At 44.1% G+C, this 25,534-nt stretch overlaps 1 protein-coding gene across 1 annotated transcript in view; it reads right to left on the bottom strand.

Moving 5' to 3' along the window:
• The window catches only part of LOC124595275 (protein spaetzle 4-like), a 55,842-nt gene extending 32,062 nt beyond the window's left edge, over positions 1–23,780 (bottom strand). Inside the window, exon 1 of the mRNA XM_047133951.1 lies at positions 23,585–23,780. Within this exon, the coding sequence (XP_046989907.1) occupies positions 23,585–23,608 (24 nt within the window). The 5' untranslated portion in view covers positions 23,609–23,780. The remainder of the gene's footprint in view (positions 1–23,584) is intronic.
• Positions 23,781–25,534: the final 1,754 nt, after the last annotated feature.

Here is a 25,534-nt window from a genome sequence, read left to right as displayed (position 1 = left end):
TTGTCTGAGGGGAAGCTTCGAAAAGCTTTGCTCCGACAATTGCAGAGATTGTGTTCTGATTCTACTTTTTAGTTAAAACTATCTACAGCTGCTCCAATTCATCGGTCGTGCTTACTTAACTGGCTTACAATCAAGAGTGAAGAAAGTTTAGACAGTGGTGTAGAGACCTCAGAAAGTACATGAAATCTATTTGCCATTGCGAATATAAACAACCATCAGCTATGTAATGAAATGACAACGACGAAAATCTTTGCCAAACCGGGACTCTAAGCCGGATTTCCCTCTTATCGCGAGCAGTCACCTTACAATAGGCTATCCGAGTACGCTTCACGAACAGACCCAAATTCCGTATATCGGCAATCATGTATCAACAACCCGCACTCTTACATCCATTATATAGACTCTCGTACACAGGAGCCATTTTACTAAATTGGAAGTGGCGTGCCCGGTATCGGCGGATGAACACGATACTGCAGTGCCTTTGTTCAGAAGTACGATGCATGAAGAGGAGCGGCATGTCCACTATCTTATCCAATCCAATCAAATAGCGCAACATGCATACCAATAACTGCGATCTATTCGATGACTGATGCTCTGGCTCATGTTGGACGCACCACTATATACACTATTGTCATGGAAAAACTCAGACATTGCAAACTATGTTCAAGTTGGCCATCGAAAATTATTAACAGCGAACGCAGAGAGCAAAGAACGTCAAGCGGACGATCGGTTGTGCAATGCTATGGACAAGATGGAGAGATGGTTTGCTTTCCCACAGTGTTACTGGCAAAGATAGGTGGATACCCTACACCAAGGAAGAATCAAAACAAAAAACGTAGTAGCGAAACCCAAGGATATTGAAAGTCTCCTTACTCGAGGTCTCCTCACTCAAGTCGAAAAATAACTGCTACCGTTTCCTAGGACGAAAAGGGCTTTCTTCTGATTGATTTCGGGGAATGTTCGCCAACAGTTACAGCCGACATGCACTCGATTTCGGGGAATGTTCGCCAACAGTTACAGCCGACATGCACTCTTGTCGCTCCCTAAACTGAAGTTCTCGAGAAACTGTCGTCCGGGATCGTCGTCCTCCACGACAAAACAGTTTTCCTTGCCACACTAAACTTCCCCACTTCTTACCTGGCGCCTCTTATCTTTCCCTGCCCCAGATTCAATGGTTTGTGAGACAACTGTTTGAAAATAGTAAGGAACTCAAGGCTGCGCTGTAAACTGGTTCAGAATCCAGACGATGAACTAAGCAGAAGGGCTGAAGAAAATACTGTAACGTTACGAAATATGTTAAAAGTAGAACACGATTACGTGGAAAAGTAACGTAGGCCAAAGCCGCCAATACAGGTCTCTCACTAATATGTATTAGGTTGGTGCATAAGTTCGCAGCGTTTGTGTTTTGCGTGTTGATATTCCGGTTGCTGTGGGTCTGTTTACCGAGTATCATTTTTCATTTATACTTCACTGTTCTGTTTGAATTTACATGATGTCATCTTGTCATTTGGAGAAAGCGAGTGGGGCTGCGGGCGATAGAAAATCGAGTGCCAAGTGGAAAAATCTCAACATTTCAGACATTTTTTTCTGTTTGAGTTCAGTGGAGGGTGACAGCAGCGGAGGCAGCCAGAAACATTTACGCCGTATATTGGGATAACGCCATTGGACAGAGCTCGGCAACAAACCTTCGGAGTTTGATGATCGTTTAAACGCATTAATCCACAATGATGTACGTCCGTGTACTAGAGAATTGGTAAATGTAACGAACTGTGATCATTCCATCATCTTGCGACATTTGCTTGCTATGGGAATAGTTCAAAGGTCGGGTTTATGGGTACTGCATATGCTCGAAGCCAAAGTCACAACAATCTCCAGGTGGCCATATGTACATCCCTCCTTGCTTGTCATCAATTGGCTCCTGAACAACACCGACCATGCCTATTCTGTAACGTTAGTGGTGACGATAAATGGTGTCTTTATGCTGAATTTAGGAAAGATAGAACCCAAACAAAGCTGCAACTTCCTGAACAAAAACCTGCGCGCATCCCTAAAACATATTATTATGCACCTGGTAGAACAGCGACGGTGTAGTGTACTACGAATTGCTTATCCGAGGTGTAACCGTCACTGTTGAAATTTACTGTCAACAACTGAGGCGTCTTGCAAACTACCAGGAGGACTGCGTGGAGTGTTGCTGCTTCACAATAACGCCCTCCCGCATTCTGCTAGACTGACAAATTTGAACAGGGGTTGAGTTAGGAAATCATTGCGCCCTCAGATTTTCGCGTTTTCCGCTCTCTATCGATAAATCTTCAAGGACCTCCTTCCCGGATGAAAACGCGCTCCTAACGTGGCTCGACGAATTCTTCGTCTCAAAACCACGTGATTTCTACAGTCGCGGCATCGAAAAGTTATCTCAGCGCTAGCAGACTGTTGTAAATAGTGACGGAGAATATATTATTGGTGACTAAAGTATCTGTTATATGTGTGTTCGTTGTGTTTCTTAAACTTACGGAAAAACTAACTTATCCCCAACCTAATATTTTTAATGAGCGTACGGCCTCTCCTTTTCTGTTACATCTCGTACAAATGTGATACGAGGTTTCTTACGCCATCAACAATGTTTCAGTTGTTTCCTAGTCCATGTTTTACTGTAACGTAGTATTGGACTTCAAACACTTCAAAATTTCTTTTTCGAATCTAGGCTGATGCAAGATATCAGTGAATGCATATTCGACGTACACACACGTCGTCACAGGTTTATAAAATTAGGAAATAAAATATAATTTCGTTACTGATGATTGGATTATGCTCACGATGAAAATTGTACACTGGGACTTTGGAAGTAGTATTGACGATAATAAAACAAGAGAACATTGCACTTGTAACGCAAAGAATTTGTCCTGAGAGTTATAAAACTAGTTTAGGTGCTGTTCGACGTAAACGCAAAAGACATGTCCCATCAGATGCCACATAGGACTAACCACAATTTGCTGAAAAAAGTTGAAGCAACAAGATTTACGAACAGCCTTGTGGAGCGATCGAAGAGAACACACATACGGAAACCCAGACTGCTCGTTTGTCTCGTTGTCACAAGAGTCCAAGGAAACCCAAATGACAATTACATACAAAATATCGCGAAATTTAATGTCTGCTAGTTCAACGTTAACATCGCTTAGAAGTGTGTTTTACCTCTATTTTATGAGTTTTTGGTATTTATCTTAGACAGGAGACTACAATTTCATGAGTTAACACTTGATCGAAATTTATGTAACAGTATTCCACTCTATACAGCACTCAAAAGTACTGAGAATTGGCTTGCTGGTTTGGAACTAATGCTGCAACAATCAGGTGTAAATATTTCCAAATCACTCTCACTTGTCGTTCTTTGCTGATATTTCACCTGAAATGCCACTACATCAGTCTAATATCACTCCAGTGTAGGTGACAGTGCTCGCGCCTTGATGGGGGTCGGATATAAAATCCCGACCGACAACGGATATTTAAGTTACCCGTGGTGTGCATAAAACCCTTTAGGCTAATGCCAGAATTATTCCTTCGAATTCTTGCAACAGATTTTCTTCCCCCTCAGTCTCCAGTCCGTTCGTACGCTTCGTTTTTAATGACCTTGTTAAAAACCCTACTGCTCCTTGTGTGTAAACTATCTTATCAAAAGTATTCGAACACTTATTAATGGACATCAACATGGGGTGTGCCCACATTTCGCCTTTAGGATGCGTTAAAATCTACTGACGACACTTACAATGTAGAGACGTTGTCCGCCGGGTCTGGAGCGATGTCAAAGGTGTTCCATTGCGTTCGCGTCGGGACTAAGAAGTCCGTATATTGTATAGCCCACAGATTATTGGCTTGTACGCGCTGCTTTGCGACAGGGTGCTTTATCAGGTTGATACAATCATCGCCTCCGCATTGTTCCTCTACTGTACGCAGGACGCAGTGCTGTCAGATGTGTTACTGTCCTTCCACATTTAGCATCTTCTTAAGTGCAATAAAGCGCTTACACCCTAATCACGAAAAACATCCCCGTACCATAATATCGCCTCCTCCGTTCTTTAATGATGGCACTGCCCATGATAGCAGGTAACGATCTCCAGGCGTGCACCAAACTCAAGTCCTTCTGTCGGACTGCAGCACAATATTCTGTAGCTGGATGGAATCAATCCAAATCACTCGTTTGCAGTTATCCACTGCCCAGTGGCATCGCTCTTTAACGCACCTCGAGAGTCGCTTAGCACTGACAACGTAAATGTTTGAATTAAGAGGAGTTGCTGCTCGGTTACTGTGCCCCATTCCTTTTAATTGCATACGCACAGCCACTGTGCTAGCTGGGCCGCTGGCAGCACTTTGGAAGCAATGAATCCTTCCGCTGATTTCATACTGTCTTTTTCCAACCACCCTGCTCAATGCTCGGTGGTGCGTGTCTGTAAGTACATGAGGACAGTATGGTCGTGATTCAGCTGTCGTTTTTCCTTTGTATTTCCGCTTCGCAATCACATCACACACTGTCGAGTTGGACAGCTTTTGAAGGTTCGAAATATCCGATGGATTTGTTACTCAGATGACAGCCAATGACTAGTCCACGTCCAAAGTCATGAGCTCTCCTGCCCGGCCCGTTCTGCTGTTAATGCATACCGGCAATACAACACGCTCCGTCTCCTTTTATACACTCCTGGAAATGGAAAAAAGAACACATTGACACCGGTGTGTCAGACCCACCATACTTGCTCCGGACACTGCTAGAGGGCTGTACAAGCAATGATCACACGCACGGCACAGCGGACACACCAGGAACCGCGGTGTTGGCCGTCGAATGGCGCTAGCTGCGCAGCATTTGTGCACCGCCGCCGTCAGTGTCAGCCAGTTTGCCGTGGCATACGGTGCTCCATCGCAGTCTTTAACACTGGTAGCATGCCGCGACAGCGTGGACGTGAACCGCATGTGCAGTTGACGGACTTTGTGCGAGAGCGTATAGTGGGCATGCGGGAGGCCGGGTGGACGTACCGCCGAATTGCTCAACACGTGGGGCGTGAGGTCTCCACAGTACATCGATGTTGTCGCCAGTGGTCGGCGGAAGGTGCACGTGCCCGTCGACCTGGGACCGGACCGCAGCGACGCACGGATGCACGCTAAGACCGTAGGATCCTACGCAGTGCCGTAGGGGACCGCACCGCCACTTCCCAGCAAATTAGAGACACTGTTGCTCCTGGGGTATCGGCGAGGACCATTCGCAACCGTCTCCATGAAGCTGGGCTACGGTCCCGCACACCGTTAGGCCGTCTTCCGCTCACGCCCCAACATCGTGCAGCCCGCCTCCAGTGGTGTCGCGACAGGCGTGAATGGAGGGACGAATGGAGACGTGTCGTCTTCAGCGATGAGAGTCGCTTCTGCCTTGGTGCCAATGATGGTCGTATGCGTGTTTGGCGCCGTGCAGGTGAGCGCCACAATCAGGACTGCATACAACCGAGGCACACAGGGCCAACACCTGGTATCATGGTGTGGGGAGCGATCTCCTACACTGGCCGTACACCACTGGTGATCGTCGAGGGGACACTGAATAGTGCACGTTACATCCAAACCGTCATCGAACCCATCGTTCTACCATTCCTAGACCGGCAAGGGAACTTGCTGTTCCAACAGGACAATGCACGTCCGCATGTATCCCGTGCCACCCAACGTGCTCTAGAAGGTGTAAGTCAACTACCCTGGCCAGCAAGATCTCCGGATCTGTCCCCCATTGAGCATGTTTGGGACTGGATGAAGCGTCGTCTCACGCGGTCTGCACATCCAGCACGAACGCTGGTCCAACTGAGGCGCCAGGTGGAAATGGCATGGCAAGCCGTTCCACGGGACTACATCCAGCATCTCTACGATCGTCTCCATGGGAGAATAGCAGCCTGCATTGCTGCGAAAGGTGGATGTACACTGTACTAGTGCCGACATTGTGCATGCTCTGTTGCCTGTGTCTATGTGCCTGTGGTTCTGTCAGTGTGATCATGTGATGTATCTGACCCCAGGAATGTGTCAATAAAGTTTCCCCTTCCTGGGACAATGAATTCACGGTGTTCTTATTTCAATTTCCAGGAGTGTATTTGCGGGTCCGCCTCTCATGACTTCTAGACGTCAATTCCGCCTTTACATAGTCCCGGGTAGTTTTGATCAGATAGTGTACTTAAGAATGCAGTGCTTGATATGATATTATGAAAGGTTAAATAGTTGATGTGTACACTGAGGACAACTTAGTTCAGAAGCGAGTGATATTTGTGTGTTCGTATGTCGGGAGTGTTTCAAACAGACTCCAGAAGTGTATCAATGGAGAATGGAAATACTTCCGAATAAAAGCCAGGAGACAGGGAATCGTGTTAGATAACCCGTGTGTCTAAAACGCGCAGTCTACTTTCCTAAGGCTAGAAGTTCACCGCAGCCTTTCATCGCGTAGCACAAACGCCTCCTTGCGGTGCTTTCTCTCGCGGAAAAGGAGCAACGGAACCACAGCTCACGTGTAAGCGCGAGCACTGCGATTTTCTGCTTCGTCACGTAATATACCAAGGACGGTTTAAGGCCCAAGCTGCACAAGCTACCGTTTGGGGCGCCAAGCGGAGGGGAGCTGTAGAGGCGCCTAAGATTTCTGTACAGGGCGTATCACATAGTAGCGGCCGCTTTGGTCAACAAGCTGAGAGGAGTACCAAGCGGAAGAGTAGTACACAGTGCGTACCGAAGTTAGTAGGCGGAAATTGGCACGGGTGGAAATGTCCGGGGGAAAAAGGGCGCAAAATGATAAGTCACTTGTGCGGATAAATGTTCTCGAACCGGCTCCGTACTACGTGCAGGGATTTTCCCGTGTATCCTAGGAAATAAATGGCGCATTATTCATCGGGTAACTGATGACACCAACTTCACTGACGCCATAATAATTACTTCCTCTTTCTTGCATAATTGTTTATATAAAGCTACACTTGCCAATTTGAACATATAGCTTGTGTTCGTGTTTTACCAACGCGCAACATTTGCAGAAAACGGCCGGCCAACAACGGGGTTGGTACTAGAGTTCTTTTTAAAAATTACTTCGAAACTGCAATCAGCTGTGCACTATGGCACCATCCTGTAGGACTGTATTCAGTTTTCGAATTTATATCAGAAACAAACTCAGTTGTTGACTACACAGATAGAAGGATTTCATAAGGCGAACATATTCCGTTATTTACGTGAATTGTTATTGGTCGTATGCGCCAAACGTCGTGCTCTGACCAGCATTTAGATATTGGCAAGTTACACGTAGTATCGATGTTGTTGTTGTTGTTGTTGTTGTTGTGGTGGTGGTGGTGGTGGTGGTGGTGGTGGTTGTTAACACTATATTTAGGCACCAATTACATTATCTGAGCATGGTTCCTAATGAAGGAAATTAGCAATCATGTTTTGAGGCCAAAGACGCTGCTGTGTTTGTACGGTTTTTTGCAATACTCCTATTATGGCGTGATTGCCATCTTCGAATTATCTGTGAAAAATACATAGTTTGGTTCAACATTTCGAATTTTTAAGTAAATAATTTAACCCATTGTAGAATTACTGTTTGCTACGTACGTCATATAGTCTTGGTACTTGTGTGACAGTGCTGTCACATTGTAAGTTTGCTCCTTTGATCCTGTTGGATCTATAATAGATTTTAGATTTTTCTTGGAACAGTTATTTACATAGTTTAACTACGAAAGTTTATTTCATAATGTATCCTGGCAGCTATATTGGCCGTGGAGTCAGCGATGTTATATGGTTACGGGTAGTTTCCTTCTTTGGTATTCTCCATGTCGCATCTTTGTTCTTATTAGCTATATTTTATGCCATCACGCCGAGATAGGCCTATTTTAATAAACAATATAATCAAACATAGCAGTGCCTTTGGTTCATGACAATGTCCTTAAATGACATTCGACGCAGCGGGCCCAGATGAGTACAGATCGTCATCTAATTGTTGTTCATATTATAACACGATGAAGACGACTCCAATTAATAACGAATAATACAGATCGCTGTGTTTCACAAATTTACAGTTGACATTGCAATTCTGTCAGAGACGGCAAACGACTTGGAAGACAGTTAAAAGGAATGGGGTTACAAGATGAATAACAAAAGTAAAACAAGTGGTGGTGTTGTGGTCTTCAGTCCTGAGACTGGTTTGATGCAGCTCTCCATGCTACTCTATCCCGTGCAAGCTTCATTTCCCAGTACCTACCGCAACCTACATCCTTCTGAATCTGCTTAGTGTATTCATCTCTTGGTCTGCCTCTACGATTTTTACCCTCCACGCTGCCCTCCAGTACTAAATTGGTGATCCCTCGATATCTCAGAACATGTCCTACCAATCGATCCCTTCTTCTAGTCAAGTTGTGCCACAAACTTCTCTTCTTCCCAATCCTATTCAATACCTCCTCATTAGCTATGTGATCTACCCATCTAATCTTCAGCATTCTTCTGGAGTACCACATTTCGAAAGCTTCTATTCTCTTCTTGTCCAAACTATTTATCGTCCATGTTTCACTTCCATACATGGCTACGCTCCATACAAATACTTTCAGAAATGACTTCATGACACTTAAATCCATACTCGATGTTAAATTTATCTTCTTCAGAAACGCTTTCCTTGCCATTGCCAGTCTACATTTTATATCCTCTCTACTTCGACCATCATTTACTTTGCTCCCCAAATAGCAGAACTCCTTTACTCCTTTAAGTGTCTCGTTTCTTAATCTAATTCCCTCAGCATCACCCGACGTAATTCGACTACATTCCATTATCCTCGTTTTGCTTTTGTCAATGTTCATCATATACCCTCCTTTCAAGACACTGTCCATTCCGTTCAACTGCTCTTCCAAGTCCCTTGCTGTCTCTGACAGAATTACAATGTCATCGGCGAACCTCAAAGTTTTTATCTCTTCTCCAAGGATTTTAATACCTACTCCGAATTTTTCTTTCGTTTCCTTTACTGCTTGCTCAATATACAGATTGAATAACATCTGGGTGAGCTACAACCCTGTCTCACTCCCTTCCTAACCACTCCTTCCGTTTCATGCCCCTCTACTCTTATAACTGCCATCTGGTTTCTGCACAAATTGTAAATAGCCTTTCGCTCCCTGTATTTTACCCCTGCCACCTTCAGAATTTGAAAGAGTATTCCAGTCAACACTGTCAATAGCTTTCTCCAAGTCTAGAAATGCTAGAAACGTAGGTTTGCCCTTCCTTAATCTATCTTCTAAGATAAGTCGTAGGGTCAGTATAGCCTCACGTGTTCCAACATTTCTATGAAATCCAAACTGATCTTCCCCGAGGTCGACTTCTACCAGTTTTTCCATTCATCTGTAAAGAATTCGCGTTAGTATTTTGCAGCTGTGACTTATTCAACTGATAGTTCGGTAATTTACACATCTGTCAACACCTGCTTTCTTTGGGATTGGAATTATTATATTCTTCTTGAAGTCTGAGGGTATTTCGCCTGTTTCATACATCTTGCTCACCAGATGGTAGAGTTTTGTCAGGACTGGCTCTCCCAAGGCTCAGTAGTTCTAATGGAATGTTGTCAACTCCCAGGGCCTTGTTTCGACTCAGGTCTTTCAGTGCTCTGTCAAACTCTTCACGCAGTATCTTATCTCCCATTTCGTCTTCATCTACATCCTCTTCCATTTGCGTAATATTGTCCTCAAGTGCATCGGCCTTGTAGAGACCCTCTATATACTCCTTCCACCTTTCTGCTTTCCCTTCTTTGCTTAGAACTGGGTTTCCATCTAACCTCTTGAGGTTCATGCAAGTGGTTCTCTTCTCTCCAAAGGTCTCTTTAATTTTCCTGTAGGCAGTATGTATCTTACCCCTAGTGAGATAGGCCTCTACATCCTTACATTTGTCCTCTAGCCATCCCTGTTTAGCAATTTTGCACTTCCTGTCGATCTCATTTTTGAGACGTTTGTATTCCTTTTTGCCTGCTTCATTTACTGCATTTTTATATTGTCTCCTTTCATCAATTAAATTCAATATCTCTTCTGTTACCCAAGGCTTTCTACTAGCCCTCGTCTTTTTACCTACTTGATCCTCTGCTGCCCTCACTACTTCATCCCTCAAAGCTACCCATTCTTCTTCTACTGTATTTCTTTCCCCCATTCCTGTCAATTGTTCCCTTATGCTCTCCCTGAAACTCTGTACAACCTCTGCTTTAGTCAGTTTATCCAGGTCCCATCTCCTTAAATTCCCACCTTTTTGCAGTTTCTTCAGTTTTAATCTACAGATCATAACCAATAGATTGTGGTCAGAGTCCGCATCTGCCCTTGGAAATGTCTTTCAATTTAAAACCTGGTTCCTAAATCTGTCTTACCATTATATAATCTATATGATACCTTCTAGTATCTCCAGGAGTCTTCCATGTATACAACCTTCCTTTATGATTCTTGAACAAAGTGTTAGCTATGATTAACTTATATTCTGTGCATAATTCTACCAGGCAGCTTCCTCTCATTTCTTAGCCCCAATCCATATTCACCTGCTACATTTCCTTCTCTCCCTCTTCCTACTACCGAATTCCAGTCACCCATGACTAAAATTTTCGTCATCCTTCACTATCTGAATAATTTCTTTTATTTCATCATACATTTCTTCAATTCCTTCGTCATCTGCAGAGCTAGTTGGCATATAAACTTGTATTACTGTAGTAGGCGTGGGCTTCGTATCTACCTTTGCCACAATAATGCGTTCACTATGCTGTTTGTAGTAGCTTACCCGCATTCCTATTTTCCTATTCATTATTAAACCTACTCCTGCATTATCCCTATTTGATTTTGTGTTTATAACCCTGTAGTCACCTGACCAGAAGTCTTGTTCCTCCTGCCACCGAACTTCACTAATTCCCACTATATCTAACTTTAACCTATCCATTTCCCTTTAAATTTTCTAACCTACCTGCCCGATTAAGGGATCTGACATTCCACTCTCCGATCCGTAGAACGCCAATTTTCTTTCTCCTGATAACGACATCCTCTTGAGTAGTCCCCGCCCCGAGATCCGAACGGGGGACTATTTTACCTCCGGAATATTTTACCCAAGAGGACGCCATCATTTAACCATACAGTAAAGCTGGATGCCCTCGGGAAAAATTACGGCCGTAGTTTCCCCTTGCTTTCAGCCGTTCGTAGTACCACAACAGCAAGGCCGTTTTGGTTAGTGTTACAAGGCCAGATCAGTCAATCATCCAGTCTGTTGCCCTTGCAACTACTGAAAAGGCTCCTGCCCCTCTTCAGGAACCACACGTTTGTCTGGCCTCTCAACAGATACCCCTCCGTTGTGGTTGCACCTACCGTACGGCTATCTGTATCGCTGAGGCACGCAAGTCTCCCCACCAACGGCAAGATCCATGGTTCATGGGGGGAAAACAAGTGTAGTATAATTGAATTCAGTCACGCGATCTCGAGATAATTGCATTAGAAGCAAAATAACTGACAATGGCCCAAGTAGAAAGAATTAAAATGGAGGCAGACTAGCAAGAGAAAAATGTTAACATTGAATATAAATTGCGGTGCTAGTAAGTCCTGTCTGGAGTACAGCCTTGTACGGAAGTGAAACGTTAAAAATAAACAGTTTAGACCAGTAGAGAATGTAAACTTATGAAGTAGGTTGCAGTAGTTTTAAGGAAGATCGTTTGACATTAGTGCTTGTCGACGTTCAGGAAGACATTCGGGGTTTGAAGAGGATATTCTAAACATTAATCCACAATGATCAACGCCAGAGTATTCGGTAATTGGCAAATGTGATGAACTGTGATCATTCTCATGCAATATGGAATGTTCAAAAATCAGTATACAGCATCCCCTAAACCAAAATCACAAAAATCAGTTGATCAATTGGATCGTGAACAACACGAACAATTCCTGTCCTGTATCGATACTGATGACGAGAAATGGTGACTTTATGCTAACATAAGGAAAATAAAGGAATAATTAACCCCAAACATGACAGCAACTCCCCGAAGATCTGCGCGCATCCACAAAAGATAATGTTATGCATCTGGTGAAATAGAATCTGTGTGGTGTACTATGAATTGCCTCCGCGAGGTGTAACCGTCACTACTGACATTTATTGTCAACAACTGAGAAATATGCAGGCGCAATCCAAGAACAACGATCAGGATGACTGCGTGAAGTGATCTGAACGATAACGCCTGCCCGCATTCTCCTAGACTGACAAAAATCGTTACACATGAGTTAGGTTGGGAAATCATTCCGCACCCACCTTATTCACCTGACCTTGTGCCCTCAGATTTTCATCTTCTCTGCTCCCTATCGAACAGCCTTCAAGGAACTCCCTATCCGGATTAAAATGCGCTCCAAACATGGCTCGATCAGTTCTTCGCCTCAAAACCGTGTGATTCTGCAGTCGCGGAATCTAAAACTTACCCCAGCGTTTGCAGACTGCTGAAGGGGAATATATTACTGATGACTTAAGTCTCTGTTATCTGTCTATTGTGTACTTGCGGAAAAACTTTACGAAGTTCTGCATCAACCGAATAGTAACAGCAAAATGAGTCGAGTGGCCTACATACGTAATGGTTCAGCATGCTTGACAAGTACACATGCTTGAGCGTGTGACTGAAATTTGCACAAGCGTCAGGAGTGTAAAGACAGCGTGATGCTCGATCGATGCTCGTGGAAGCGTTCTAGCGTGTTCACGCCTGAGCGTGGATATCAAGAAGTCAGAAGCATTCGAAAGTGATTTGATTTAATTTTTATTTGCTCCTTTCACATTAAATTCTTCACATATTGTACCATACGTGGGACAAGTCAAAGAATAAAATATTACACGGAAGAAAAGAGAAGAAAAACAGTTTTGGTGGCGTGTCTACCACGATCGGTTGATCCAGGAATAGTATTTTCGTTCCTTTACTCCACAAACAGCGTTTCCGCTTCTTTTCTTTCCATGACAAGCTGAAAAGTCGCCCAAGACAGCGCATCGTCATCCGAGCTCTACATTTTTCTGGTAAACTGATACTTGTACAAGCAACTTGAGCCATTGGAGGCGCGACAAATTTGCGCATGCTTGCGCGAGGAATCTGTGCATGCTTGAGCAAGCACGCTTGCTTATGCGTGGTTGTCAACCATGCCGTTACGTGTTTAGCTACCTTAAGGTGAAACAGCTTTGGCGTCTGCCTGTATACTGCACAGCTCATAACGGACGACACTTCGCACCGTTATTATTCACTCTTTCCTTAACCTCACGCGAATGACGCGACGGTAAATGCCAGTCTGTGCATATTTGCACGCGCACTAATATCGCTCGTCTTGATCTTGTTGTCCTATGAGATAAGTGTCTAAAGTCTGTCCCAGATGTGTGTTCCCCACTCTCGGCCAGTCAGCCTTTCACACAACGAAGGGCGTTTCTTGCATATATTTCCGTGTAAGCTTCTTAAAATCGTAACAATGAGCGTTACTGTCTGCAGCGAAATGTACGCTTTTTTGTGACTTTTTGAGAGGTAGTATGATGTTAACGATTACTAGGCTAGCATCACTGTGAGGAAAGGTGCGACGGAAAAAGTATGCAGCGAAGTTCAATGGAGCATTGAACGGAAGACAGAAGATTTAACGTCCTACGCACAACGTCATTCGAAACGGTGAATAAGCCTCGAATGGGGAAACAAATCTTCCGTGCCCTATTCGAACGATTCATCGCGCCATTTGGCCCACGCGGTTTAGATCAGCCACAAAAAACCGTTAAATTGGTTGACCGGAGACGGTTTGAACCGCCGACATTCCGAACGCGGGTCCAATGTCACCAGAGATTAAGAACTCTGTTGATGTACTGAGTGAAGCTGTTACGCCTTGGGATATTCCTGAATAGATAAACTGGTGCACACTTTTTACCTGTACGTAACTTTCATCCACGTAACTGACTGAACGATCGGCTATAGCTCGTAACGGCAAACAATTCCTTCGATCTCCGATCCGACTTGGGGCAATCCAATACACTAAAACACTCAAGAAAAGGCAAGAAAAGATGATACTGTTTTATTTTCAAGATTTTGATAATTTTGCAGAATTTATCAGCTTGCTATCACTACCGCTGAGTAAGCAAATGTTTCTCTTACTTAATATCAAATTTTAGCTTTACTTCTAGACGTTTGATCAGTTTACCTAATAAAAGTGCATCAGTGAATCATCGGTATGCCTCTTGTCTGACTGGTCGTTTACTAATGTGTTTATGTTTTTATTTATTTATTTATTTATTTATTTTAGAACAAAAGTGCCTCTACTATTCCTCTTAAGGCGTGACAATGGAGAATATATCGCACAGATGGCACAACTTTTGAAGTTTTCCGAATGTACGGGAGATCAGTATTAGGATTTTTCCATCTAATATTTCTGAAGGTGCAGTTATACAGAATAAGAGAAAGATCTACATGGACTTGTCACAATGAAGTGACGCAGTAATTTAGTGCCCTGTATATTTCCCAGATGACATGTACACAGACTGGTATTGCCCGGTAAGTTAAACAGAGACACCGGAAATGGACGACCCTTGGTATGATGATGATGATGATGATGATGATGACCACCATTGTTGTTTGGATCGTGGGGCGGTCAACTGCGCGGTTATCAGCGCCCGTACAAATTCCCAACCTTTTCTCAGTCAAATCTTGCCACTTGCATGAATGATGATGAAATGATGAGGACAACACAAACACCCAGTCATCTCGAGGTAAGTGAAAATCCCTGACCCCGCCGGGAATCGAATCCGTGACCCCGTGCTCGGGAAGCGAGAACGCGACCGTGAGACCACGAGCTGCGGACTGCAGCCGTTGAGGCTTTGCAGTTGACTACAGCGCCACTAAATGTCAGGGATCTTACGCAGATTGGACTGTAGGTGTGGACATTAAATTAAACTAATAAGCGTATATGTTGGCTATAGCATGTCCCACGTCGCTCTGTGACCAGCCACGAAAAGCAGGAACGTCAACCGATATCCAAGTGGCGCTAGAAATCTGTTACACTAACGATGTGATCTGGCACTTTGACAATTAATTTCCATTGACAATTAACTGCAGAAGACTAAGTAACGTTAGTTATATCTTCTGTGGACAGTTTAAATCGGTGGTGGATTACTGTGTAGCAAAGCAGTTCATGTGCTCTGGTAGATCCAGAAACCGACCACTGCGAGTCAAAGTAACCCGTAAATGACAAATAGGCATAAGACAGAAATAAGATAGAAATAATTACTACAATAAAACAGTCCACCTTCGTGGTTAAGTGGTCAGGGCGTCTGGCTGCCGAGCGGCGAACTCTGGCTCGGTTCCCAATGGTGCCAGAGATTTTTTTTCTTTGTGTGATTTGGACGGGCTGCAGTTAGTCTCTTGATGGCTAATCTGGGAACTACTTGCATGAAAAACGGCAGTTTCCAGGTTCCGACGGTTGACAACAGCTGGGAGAGGGGTTTGCTGACCACATGTCCTTCTGTATCGAATGTAGTGACGCCAGAAGCAGGGGCTGAAACAGCGGCCAGTCTTTAGGGCCTGATCACGGGGTTTATTTTTAACGTAATAGGGTCAATACCACACGGTGAAACAACACTTTAGAAGTCGCCTCTCGGAAAGATCAATGTTTTATTTAATTTCTGAAAAACCACAGCACCAGACAAGCTTGTTTCAGAATTACCACCACGAATCTTACAAACACACTCATCATGCTGTACGACTGTTTAACAGTGACTAGACTACGCTGGTGGAGATGCATTTACTTTCCCCTGTATCCTGCATTGGAGGATGTTAATACCCGTGTTGGCAGGCCTGCACATCAGAAGTATTTAGCGACTCCTTGTGCCTTTCGAAGCAGAAGTTTCGATTTTTCAAAGGAAGAAAGGATGCTTAGGGTCTAATCTACCGCCGACATCGCGGTGACCAAAGGCGGAGCACAAGTTCGGATTGTTTCAAGGACGGGGAAGGAAACCATCCTGGCATTTGCCTGGGGTGATTTAAGGAAACCACAGGAAACCTTAATCTGGATGTCCAGACGCGGATTTAGAACACTCCCGAATAAGAGCCCAGTGTGCAAACCACAAAGCAATCTCGCTCGGTCGATTTTTAAATATCGGTGAATGACGTTTATAGTGAACGTACATGATTAATTGTAGCAATGACATGAGGAATCAGAGGAGATTGTGGTGGTTTAGAAGCACGTACAGATCAAGATATTTTAACAAGGAAGACATTTTCATTGGCGACGACTTCAGGATTACTGCAAAAACAACCGTATGGTTAAACAGCGAGAAAGAAGCAACACAGTATCAAAAATAAAAAAAAAAATAACCAAGGCTGGTGAAAGCAATGCTGAAGTAGCTGCGTCTAGGAAGTATTTATGATAGCTTACGAAACACTGACTGTTCCGCGCGCCAGATTAACGACACTTTACCTGGTCCACCGGCCAACGTACGTAAGGTTTTACATGGTTTACCACGTTCATTTAGATAAATACCGCGCTGTATTTGTCTCCATCTGAGAAAACACGACACAAATACAGTTAACCAAAACTGGATATACTTGTAGACAGGGAGCAGTCTGCAATCCTTATTTGCAGAAAATAAACTCATTTTCCATCTGTCGATCGCTCTTTTTATTATCTCTGACTGACCGGTTACTGACAGTGTCTGCTATCTTCAAATCATTTCTCGTAGTTACAGAGTAACCAGTCAAGAGAATTATCAGATTTACTGTCATGTACTCACGTCTATGATAGCTAAACGGTGTTCCGTTATGCCAGGTTACTGTGTGACAAGAAATGGACTACATTGCCCGAAAATGGTCAGTTTGAGACGATAAAAACAGATGAGGAATAAGTTCTTTTTTTAATAATAGTTAAAATATTAAACACGTTAGAAACTTGAGTCCCTAAGGCTAACAGCCGGGGCGGCGGGAAGGGCAGCCAGCCACGAAGTGAAAATAATCGACCACTCATGATGTCTCAGATCCCGCTACAGAAAAGAAACACCAATGGGAAGAAAATAGCCAGAATAACAACGAATACAAATGTTTTACAAGAGGTTTGCTAGTTTCTAGCAATTACAGTCCCTTAGCAGTCGGAAGGCACCAGATAAGGTTCTACAAATATTATGCGAAAGAACCTACTCCCCTTCTAACAGCAGATTACCGAAGATCGCTGGAGCATAGAAGGGTACGTAGGGACTAAAAAAAGCGCAGGTCATGTCCATTTTCAAGAAGAGCTGCAGGGCAGATGTAGACCTGTATCGTTGAAGTCAATCTGTTTTAGAATTACAGGGCACTTTTACGCTGAATCACGACTTATTTGGAAAACGGAAATCTCTATAGAAGTCAACACTGATTCCGCAAACAGGCCTTGCGAAACTGACCACTCTGTTCCTCCAAGAGATCTATAGCACTGTAGACGGCACTCTGGTTGATCCCGTGTTGCTTGACTTCTGGAAGGGGTTTGACACCGTCCCGCACTGCCTTTTAGTGAAAAAATACGTGCTTATCGAGTATCGGACCAGATTCGCGACTAGATTCAAGAGTTCCTTGTAGAAATGACAACACATCTCTTAAAGAAACAAAATCGACAAATGTAAAGTTAATTTCCGGAGTATCCCAAGGAAATGTAATACGATCGTTATTAGAATGAGATTTTCACTTTGTAGCGGAGTGTGCGCTGATATGAAACTTCCTGGCAGATTAAAACTGTGTGCCAGACCGAGACTCGAACTCGGGACCTTTGTCTTTTGCGGGCAAGTACTCAAGTGGAAGGTAGGAGACGAGGAATTAGCAGAAGTAAAGCTGTGAGGACGGGGCGTGAGTCGTGCTTGGGTAGCTCAGCTGGTAGAGCTCTTGCCCGCTAAAGGCAAAGGTCCCGAGTTCGAGTCTCGGTCCGGTACACTTTTAATCTGCCAGAAAGTTTTATGGCCGTTATTGTTTACAATGTATCTAAATGATATATAGAAAGCATCGGAAGCTCTAGACTGTTTGCAGATGTTTATAACAAAGGAGCAAAGAGGAGAGCAGAGGAGTGATAAATGGTCCAGGCAACGTAACACACTGCGCATACATAGGAAAAGAAATCCACTGCTGTATCAATACGCTATTGACGGGAAACTGCTAGAAACATTAACTACCGTAAAATATCCTGGAGTAACTACTCAGATCGACCTTAAGTGAAATAACCACATAAAATAAAAAGGAGAAACAGCAGTTGCCAGACAGATTCATAGGAAGAATCTTAAGGAAACACGTCTACTAAGAAAGTGGCTTATAATGCGCATGTTAGACTGATTCTCGAGTATTGTTCATCAATATGGGACCCTTATCAGGTAGGACTGATAGAGATAGAGAAGATCCAATGTAGAGCGGAGAGTTTCGTCAGGGGATCGTTTCGTCGGCGCGAAAGATCTACAGAGATCCTCAACAGACTCGATTGGCAAACGTTACAAGAGGGGTGTGGTGCATCATGGAGATGTTTACTATTGAAATTTCGAGAAATTACTTTCCGGAATGAGGTGGACAAATATTACTTCTTCCTACATTTCGCGTAATGACCATGACGAGAAAATTCGCGAAATTAGAGCCAATACAGTGGCTTACCGACAACCATTCTTCCCACAGGCCATTCGCGACTCGAGCAGGTAGGGGGATCAGATGGTGATACCAGACGTACCCTCCGCTACGCACCTTTAAGTGGCTTGCGGAGTATGGTGTAGATGTCTTTCGTGAAGGTACTGTAAAGCCATTTAGCTGTCAATCGCTGCGTGGCATCATCCATGGTTATGCCACTCTCCATAATCACTGTATTCATCTTTGGGAAAGTAACGAACTTGATATTTGAGGAGTGCAGTTATTTGTTGCATTATACGACTGACGACCCAAAAGTAGGAATTTCGTAATTCACAATCTTGCAGCACCAATTTCACTGCTAATTACTTAACTACCAAAAGAATACTTCTCACTATGACACGCTAGCATTTGCCTCAAGACTGTCCGTAGAAAGCGATTCTCCCATTAAAATATGTAAACAGCAGGAAATGCGCATTTGGTATCTGTTGCTATACCACTGGTAACATCAGATACATAAATTGGTTGATTGGTTGGTTTGGAGTGAAATGGACAAAACTGCAGGGTGATCAGTCCTTTCATCCGTTAAGTGGCAAACCAGGAGTATTCGTCAAAGGAAGGAGGCGAAAGGCGGATCTTGGAAAGCCTAAGTGTAACCAACAAAATAAAAAAACAAAGCCCATAAAAAAGACAGTACAAACACGCTGTTAAAAGATAATTTAAGAAAAGGCATTAAAACCAAGAAATGAAAGAATAAAAAGGTGGAAAGGACAGGTCAGGTCAAGCTGGGCCACCCAGCTAGGTCCAACATTGGACAGGGGAGGGGAGGGGGGGGGGAGGGGTGCCTACCTTACAGGGATATATAAATATTATATCTTCTTCATAATGATTATTGCGTATCGCTATCACGCATCTAGAAGAAAGTTTAGGAGTTAACATCCCTCGACGATTAAGTCACTAGCAATCTAAGACAGACTTGGGTTGGTGGTGATGGATTAGGGAGGAAATCTAGCGCGCCCTTTCGAAGGAAGAATCTTTACATACACCTCAAACCATTTAGAGGAATCACAGAAGACCTAGAGTTGGACGGCCGACTTGAAACTCCACCCGCCGTCCTGCATTGCTTATTATCACGACTAAACCAACACAGTGTCCTTTGAACACAAAATCTCATGCCAGAGGCGGGATCGAAACCATCTGCCCCATCACCAACATCTAGTGGTTAAAGAGGAAAGTGCACCTCTGAGACCAGCCAATGTGGCCGTGCGGTTCTAGGCGCTTCAGTCTGGAACCGCGTGACCGCTACGGTCGCAGGTTCGAATCCTGCCTCGGGCACGGATGCGTGTGATGTCCTTAGGTTAGGTAGGATTAAGTAGTTCTAAGTTCTAGGGGACTGATGACCACAGATGTTAAGTCCCATAGTGCTCAGAGCCATTTGAACCATTTGCACCTCTGAGAAGAAACGATATGCGACGCGACACTTGTTGGTGCGACACTTCATACCACGGGGGCGATACAATATGCCATGCGATGGGACTCACCATACAACAAGCAACAAGACTGCACGAATCATGTTTCTCAGTTGCAATCATGAACACTTCTAAAGAGGACGTCATTGGGGCTTATTATTTAAAGCTCTAGAAATTGAAAAAGGAAACAAAGTACTGGGCGGATCAGAACAACGCCATGAATATCGAACATTGTTCAGCTGTGATTTCTCGTCAGTTCTCCCAACATGAACACAAATTCCACGACTTCTACAGAATGAGTCCAGGGGCGTTCCATTTTTTGCAGCCAATACTTATCAGCCAACGTGAAAAAACAGGAAACCTATTTTGACTTGCTATCTACTGTTAAAGAGCTACTCATTAAAATAAGTTTGTGCAAATGTGTGAATGACTTAACAACGCCATAACGAAAAGTTTACTTTTTGTAAGAGCACCTTGTATGGCATTTTATTCAGTGTAATAATATATTAACAATGGCAACGAATTAATAAAGGTAGAATAGTATTTCTACAACTTAATTTTCGCAAAGTTGTAAAGGAGTTAGTTTCAGGAGTATTTAGGAGAAACTTTGCTGGATTTTAAGTTCGATGTGTCACCACCGATGGTGAAGCACTGGTCATAAAAAGCATATACGGCTAAAACAATGGCGAAAAGCCAAATGTTGGAATGTTACAGCGTTCTGGAACTGTTTGAAGCGACATATTTATCCGTCTAGATTAGTTTGGAAGGCGTCAATTTGGTCACGAGTTGACAAAGCCTACTAATACAAAATACAGACAGACCTGTAGCGTAGACCGAATTTTACGTTTGGTTCATAGTTAACGAACGGTTCATTATTTTAAAAAACTGCAAAAATATGACATCAAATAACTAACATGAATGAGTCGCACTTGGAACAAGTCAAATTCATGCAGCTATCTTGGTGCCACAGTTTGTAGGAATGCGAGATGGAAAGAACACAGTCTCAACAGCAGGTAAAGTAGGTGGAAGGCTCCGATTCATTAGCAGGGTTCTGGAAAAACGCAACCATTCATCCAGAGAAGTTTGCTTGCAAAACACTCCTGTGACCCATACCAGATAGGACAAACAGGACATTATGAACGTACACGAAGAACTTGCACAAATCGTCAGATTTTTTTTACCGCTGGAAGGGGGTTAATTGGGTGCTGATAAAACTTAACTGGCAGACACTTAACAGAGACGCCTACCATCCCACAAGAACCAGTTTACAAAGTTTCAGAAACTGTAAAAAGTGAGAAAAGCTGACAAGTGTGAAAATTACCGAACTATCAGCGTAACAAGTCAAGGTTGCAAAATACTAACACGAATTCTTTACAGCGGAATGGAAAAACTGCTAGAAACCGACCTCAGGGAAGAACAGTTTGGGTTTCGGAGAAATGTAGGAACACGCGAGTCAATACTGACGCTAATTCTGTTAAAAGATAAGTTAAGGAAAGGAAAACTTACGTCTACACCGTTTGTGGACTTACAGAAAATGGCAAATCTACATCTATACTATTCGTAGATTTACAGAAAAGCTTTTGACAATGTTGACTGGAATACTCTTACAAATTCTGATGCCAGAGGGGTAAAAATACAGGGAGCGAAAGGCTGTTTACGACTTGTACAGAAACCAGAGGGGGGGGGGGGGGGGAGGAAAGGCAAGCAGTGGTTGAGAAGTGAGAGACAAGGTTATAGTCTATCCCCGATGTTATTCAGTCTGTACCTTGAGCAAGCAGCAAAGGAAACTAAAGAAAAATTTGGAGTAGATCTGGGAGAAGAAATAAAAACTTTCAGGTTTGCCTTTGACATTGTAATTCTGTCAGACAGCAAAGGACTTGGAAGCGCGGTTGAATGGAATGGACAGTGTCTTGAAATGATATAATATGAACATCCACAAAAGCAAAGCAAGGATGATGGAATGTTCTCAGATTAAATCAGGTGATGCTGACGGAATTAGAAACGAGACACAAAGTAGTATACGAGTTTTGCTATTAGTAAAATAACTGACGGTCAAAGCAGAGGATATAAAATGTAGACTGGCTATGGCAAGGAAAGCGTCTCTGAAGAGAAATTTGTTAACGTGGAATATAGATCTGAGTGTTAGGGAGTCTTGTCTGAGGGTGCAAATGCCTCTGAGCACTATGGAACTTAACATCTGAGGTCATCAGTTCCCTAGAACTTAGAACTACTTGAATCTAAATAACCTAAGGACATCACACACATCCATGCCCGAGGCAGGATTCGAACCTGCGACCGTAGCCTAGAACCGCTCGGCCAGTGTCAGGGTATTTGAATGGACTGTAGCCGTGTACAGAAGCAAAACATGGGCTATAAACAGTTTAGACAAGAAGAAAATAGCTTTTGAAATGTGGTGCTGCAGAAGAATGGTAAGATTAGACGAGTAAATAACGTAACTAATGTGGAGGTACTGAATAGAATTGGAGAGACAAGAAATCTGCGGCACAACTCTATTAAAAGAAGGGATCAGTTCATAGGACAGTTTCTGAGACGTCAAGTGATCGTCAGTTTAATACTGGAGTGAAGTGTGAGGGGTAAAAAATCGTAGAGGTAGGCCTAGAGATAAATAGAGTAAACAGTAGTTATTCGGACGTGAAGAGATTTGCACAGGATACAGTAACATGGAGGGCTGCATCAAACCAGTATTCGTACAGAAGACCACAACAACACAGTAAAAACGTACTGAACACTCCTACATATCGCTAGATTTGCCAGTTTCTGTAAGTCCTCAAACGGTATAGACTTTAAATTTTCCTTTCCTTAACTTATCTTTTAAGAGGAGTCGTAGTGTCAGTATTGACTCGCGTGTTCCTACATTTCTCCGAAATCCAAACTGTTCTTCCTGGAGGTCGGTTTCTACCAGTTTTTCCATTCGGCTGTAAAGAATTAGTGTTAGTATTTTGCAACCCCAGAAGAAAATTTTTGACTGATCACAGCACACACCAGGCATGGAAGGGGTTTCCCTAATACGTGGTACAATAGGGAGTGTCCCTTGTTATGCACTTCAATGGTTTACACATAGCCACAAATAGATCGCAAGGTAATTCGGAAAAACCTTATTTCACCATAGATAAAAGGAGTCCGACGAGTGTTTATGTGCAAATTATGTACATACATGGTATACGAAGTACGGAAAATCCTTGAGGATACGGGAGGCGTTGGAGACTCCCAAACATACTACTAACTCTTTACAAAATCACATGTCACCAAAGATATAAACACTGCCCTCGAATGCAGCCTGCATACAAATTTTAATCTGCACTAGAAACGTATGCTGTTCTCTGAAAATGGACTTGAGCTCGTCACATCTTCCGACTAAATAAATCGAGTCGACGAAAGCACGATGCAGAGTCGTTTTCTTTCCCCCCTTACTGTAGTTGCAAACAGCCGCCGAGCACACCAGCCACGCACAACACAGGAGCTACTGCGGACAGTGGCGACGCGGTGGGCGTCGCCGGCGACTCACCAGGAGCAGGCCGTGTGCGGCCATCCCTGTGGCGACGCGACGTCTGGCGGTGCTGTGGCGCTGCGCTCGCTGGCCGCTACCTGGGTCTGGGTCGGGGTCGCTGCTGGCAGCTCCGCATCGCGCCTCACCACTCCTCGCCGCTAGGCCGAGCGCTCTTCCTGCTCGCTCGTCCTTCCGAACCTCTCGGGCCGCCGTCGCGTCGGGCACTGCAGGCGCTCGCAGCCAGCCGCGTTACCGTAAGCCAGAAAAAAAGCCGCGCCGTCAAGTGGGTCAGCGCAGACAGGCCGAGGGGGTGGGGGGCGCCGTCCCGTTACGCGCAGCCCGGCAGATGTGTGTCGTGACACACTGGGCGCACCGCGCTCCGCGCATGCGCGCCTCAGGTGCGTCTGCCGGTAAACACAGGCAGTGCGGCAGCGGCTTGCACCGCCGCAGGCCGATCAAGTGTCGCTGGGTGGGCGCCGGTCTCGTTCAGTCAAAATTCGATGACGCGACGCCAGAGGATTTTGTCAGTGTTACCGGGCTCAACTCCCTGCCAGAGACAGTCGTTCTCAGGAGGTTGTGGCTCCTCGGGCTACACAGCAACTCAAAAACAGAGCTGTAAAATGCTGTAGGCATTCGTTTACTCACAAGGGAACCTCCCCATCGCACCCCCCTCAGATTTTGTTGTAATTTGGCACAGTGGATAGGCCTTGAAAAACTGAACACACATCAATCGAGAAAACGGGAATAAGTTGTGTGGAACTACGAAAAAAATAAGCAAAATACACAAACTGAGTAGTCGATGCGCAAGATAGGCAACATCAAGGATACTGTGAGCTCAGGAGCACCGTGGTCCTGTGGTTAGCGTGAGCAACTGCGGAACGAGATGTCCTTGGTTCAAGTCTTCCCTCGAGTGAGAAGTTTACTTTTTTTTATTTTCGCAAGGTTATGATCCGTCCGTTCGTTCATTGACGTCTCTGTTCACTGTAATAAGTTTAGTGTCTGTGTTTTGCGACCGCACCGCAAACCCGTGCGATTAGTAGACGAAAGGACGTGCCTCTCCAATGGGAACCGAAAACATTTGATCGCAAGGTCCTAGGTCAACCGATTCCTCCACAGGAAAACACATCTGATATATTCTATACGACACTGGTGACGGCGTGTGCGTCACATGACAGGAATATGTTGTCGACCCACCTAACTCGTACACTTGGCGAATGGGTAAAAAGATTCTTCTACCTTGCCCGATTTAGGTTTTCTTGTGGATGTGATAATCACTCCCAAAAAAGTGATGAAAACATAAGAGTTTGTCACATAAACTGCAACAAATGAATGTAACAGTTTCACAGTCTCACAGTTTTCCCTGTGCTCTTTCAAAACATGTGTTTTTAACGTATTCAAATTTTTCCGTGTGTAGACCGTCAAATCCTGCATATGTCCAAGTAAATCTGAACAAGTCCTGGAATTTTTGAGGGCGAAGTTAATTATGTGTGAGTGCCTGAACTTTGATAATTGTCTGAAAATAAAAAATTAAACTTTTCACTCGAGGGAGACTTGAACCAAGGACCCCACGTTCCGCAGCTGCTCACGCTAACCACGGGACCACAGCGCTCCTGGGCTCACAGTATCCTGAATGTTGCCTATCTTGCGCATGGACTACTCAGTTTGTATATTTTGCTTATTTTTTCATAGTTCCACACAACTTCTTCCTGTTTTCTCGATTGATTTGTGTTCAGATTTTCAAGGCCTATCCACGGTGCCAACTTATAACTAAATCTGAGGGGGGTGCGATGGGGAGGTTCCCTTGTCAGTCATTAGTACCATACCAAGTATATACTCGGGACCCGCTGAAAGACACGACGCCCTTTAATGTGTCGTGCTGTGGATGTCGCCCAACAGCAGTGATGGACTGTACACGGTGTTTATATATTAGTTATACAAAAATAACCTTTAATAGTGAAAAGAGTAAAT

The sequence above is a fragment of the Schistocerca americana genome, chromosome 2 (genome assembly GCF_021461395.2).
Source record: "Schistocerca americana isolate TAMUIC-IGC-003095 chromosome 2, iqSchAmer2.1, whole genome shotgun sequence".
Taxonomy (NCBI): domain Eukaryota; kingdom Metazoa; phylum Arthropoda; class Insecta; order Orthoptera; family Acrididae; genus Schistocerca; species Schistocerca americana.
Note: the sequence above shows the minus strand (reverse complement) of the source record. Positions and strands in the feature narration are given on the sequence as shown.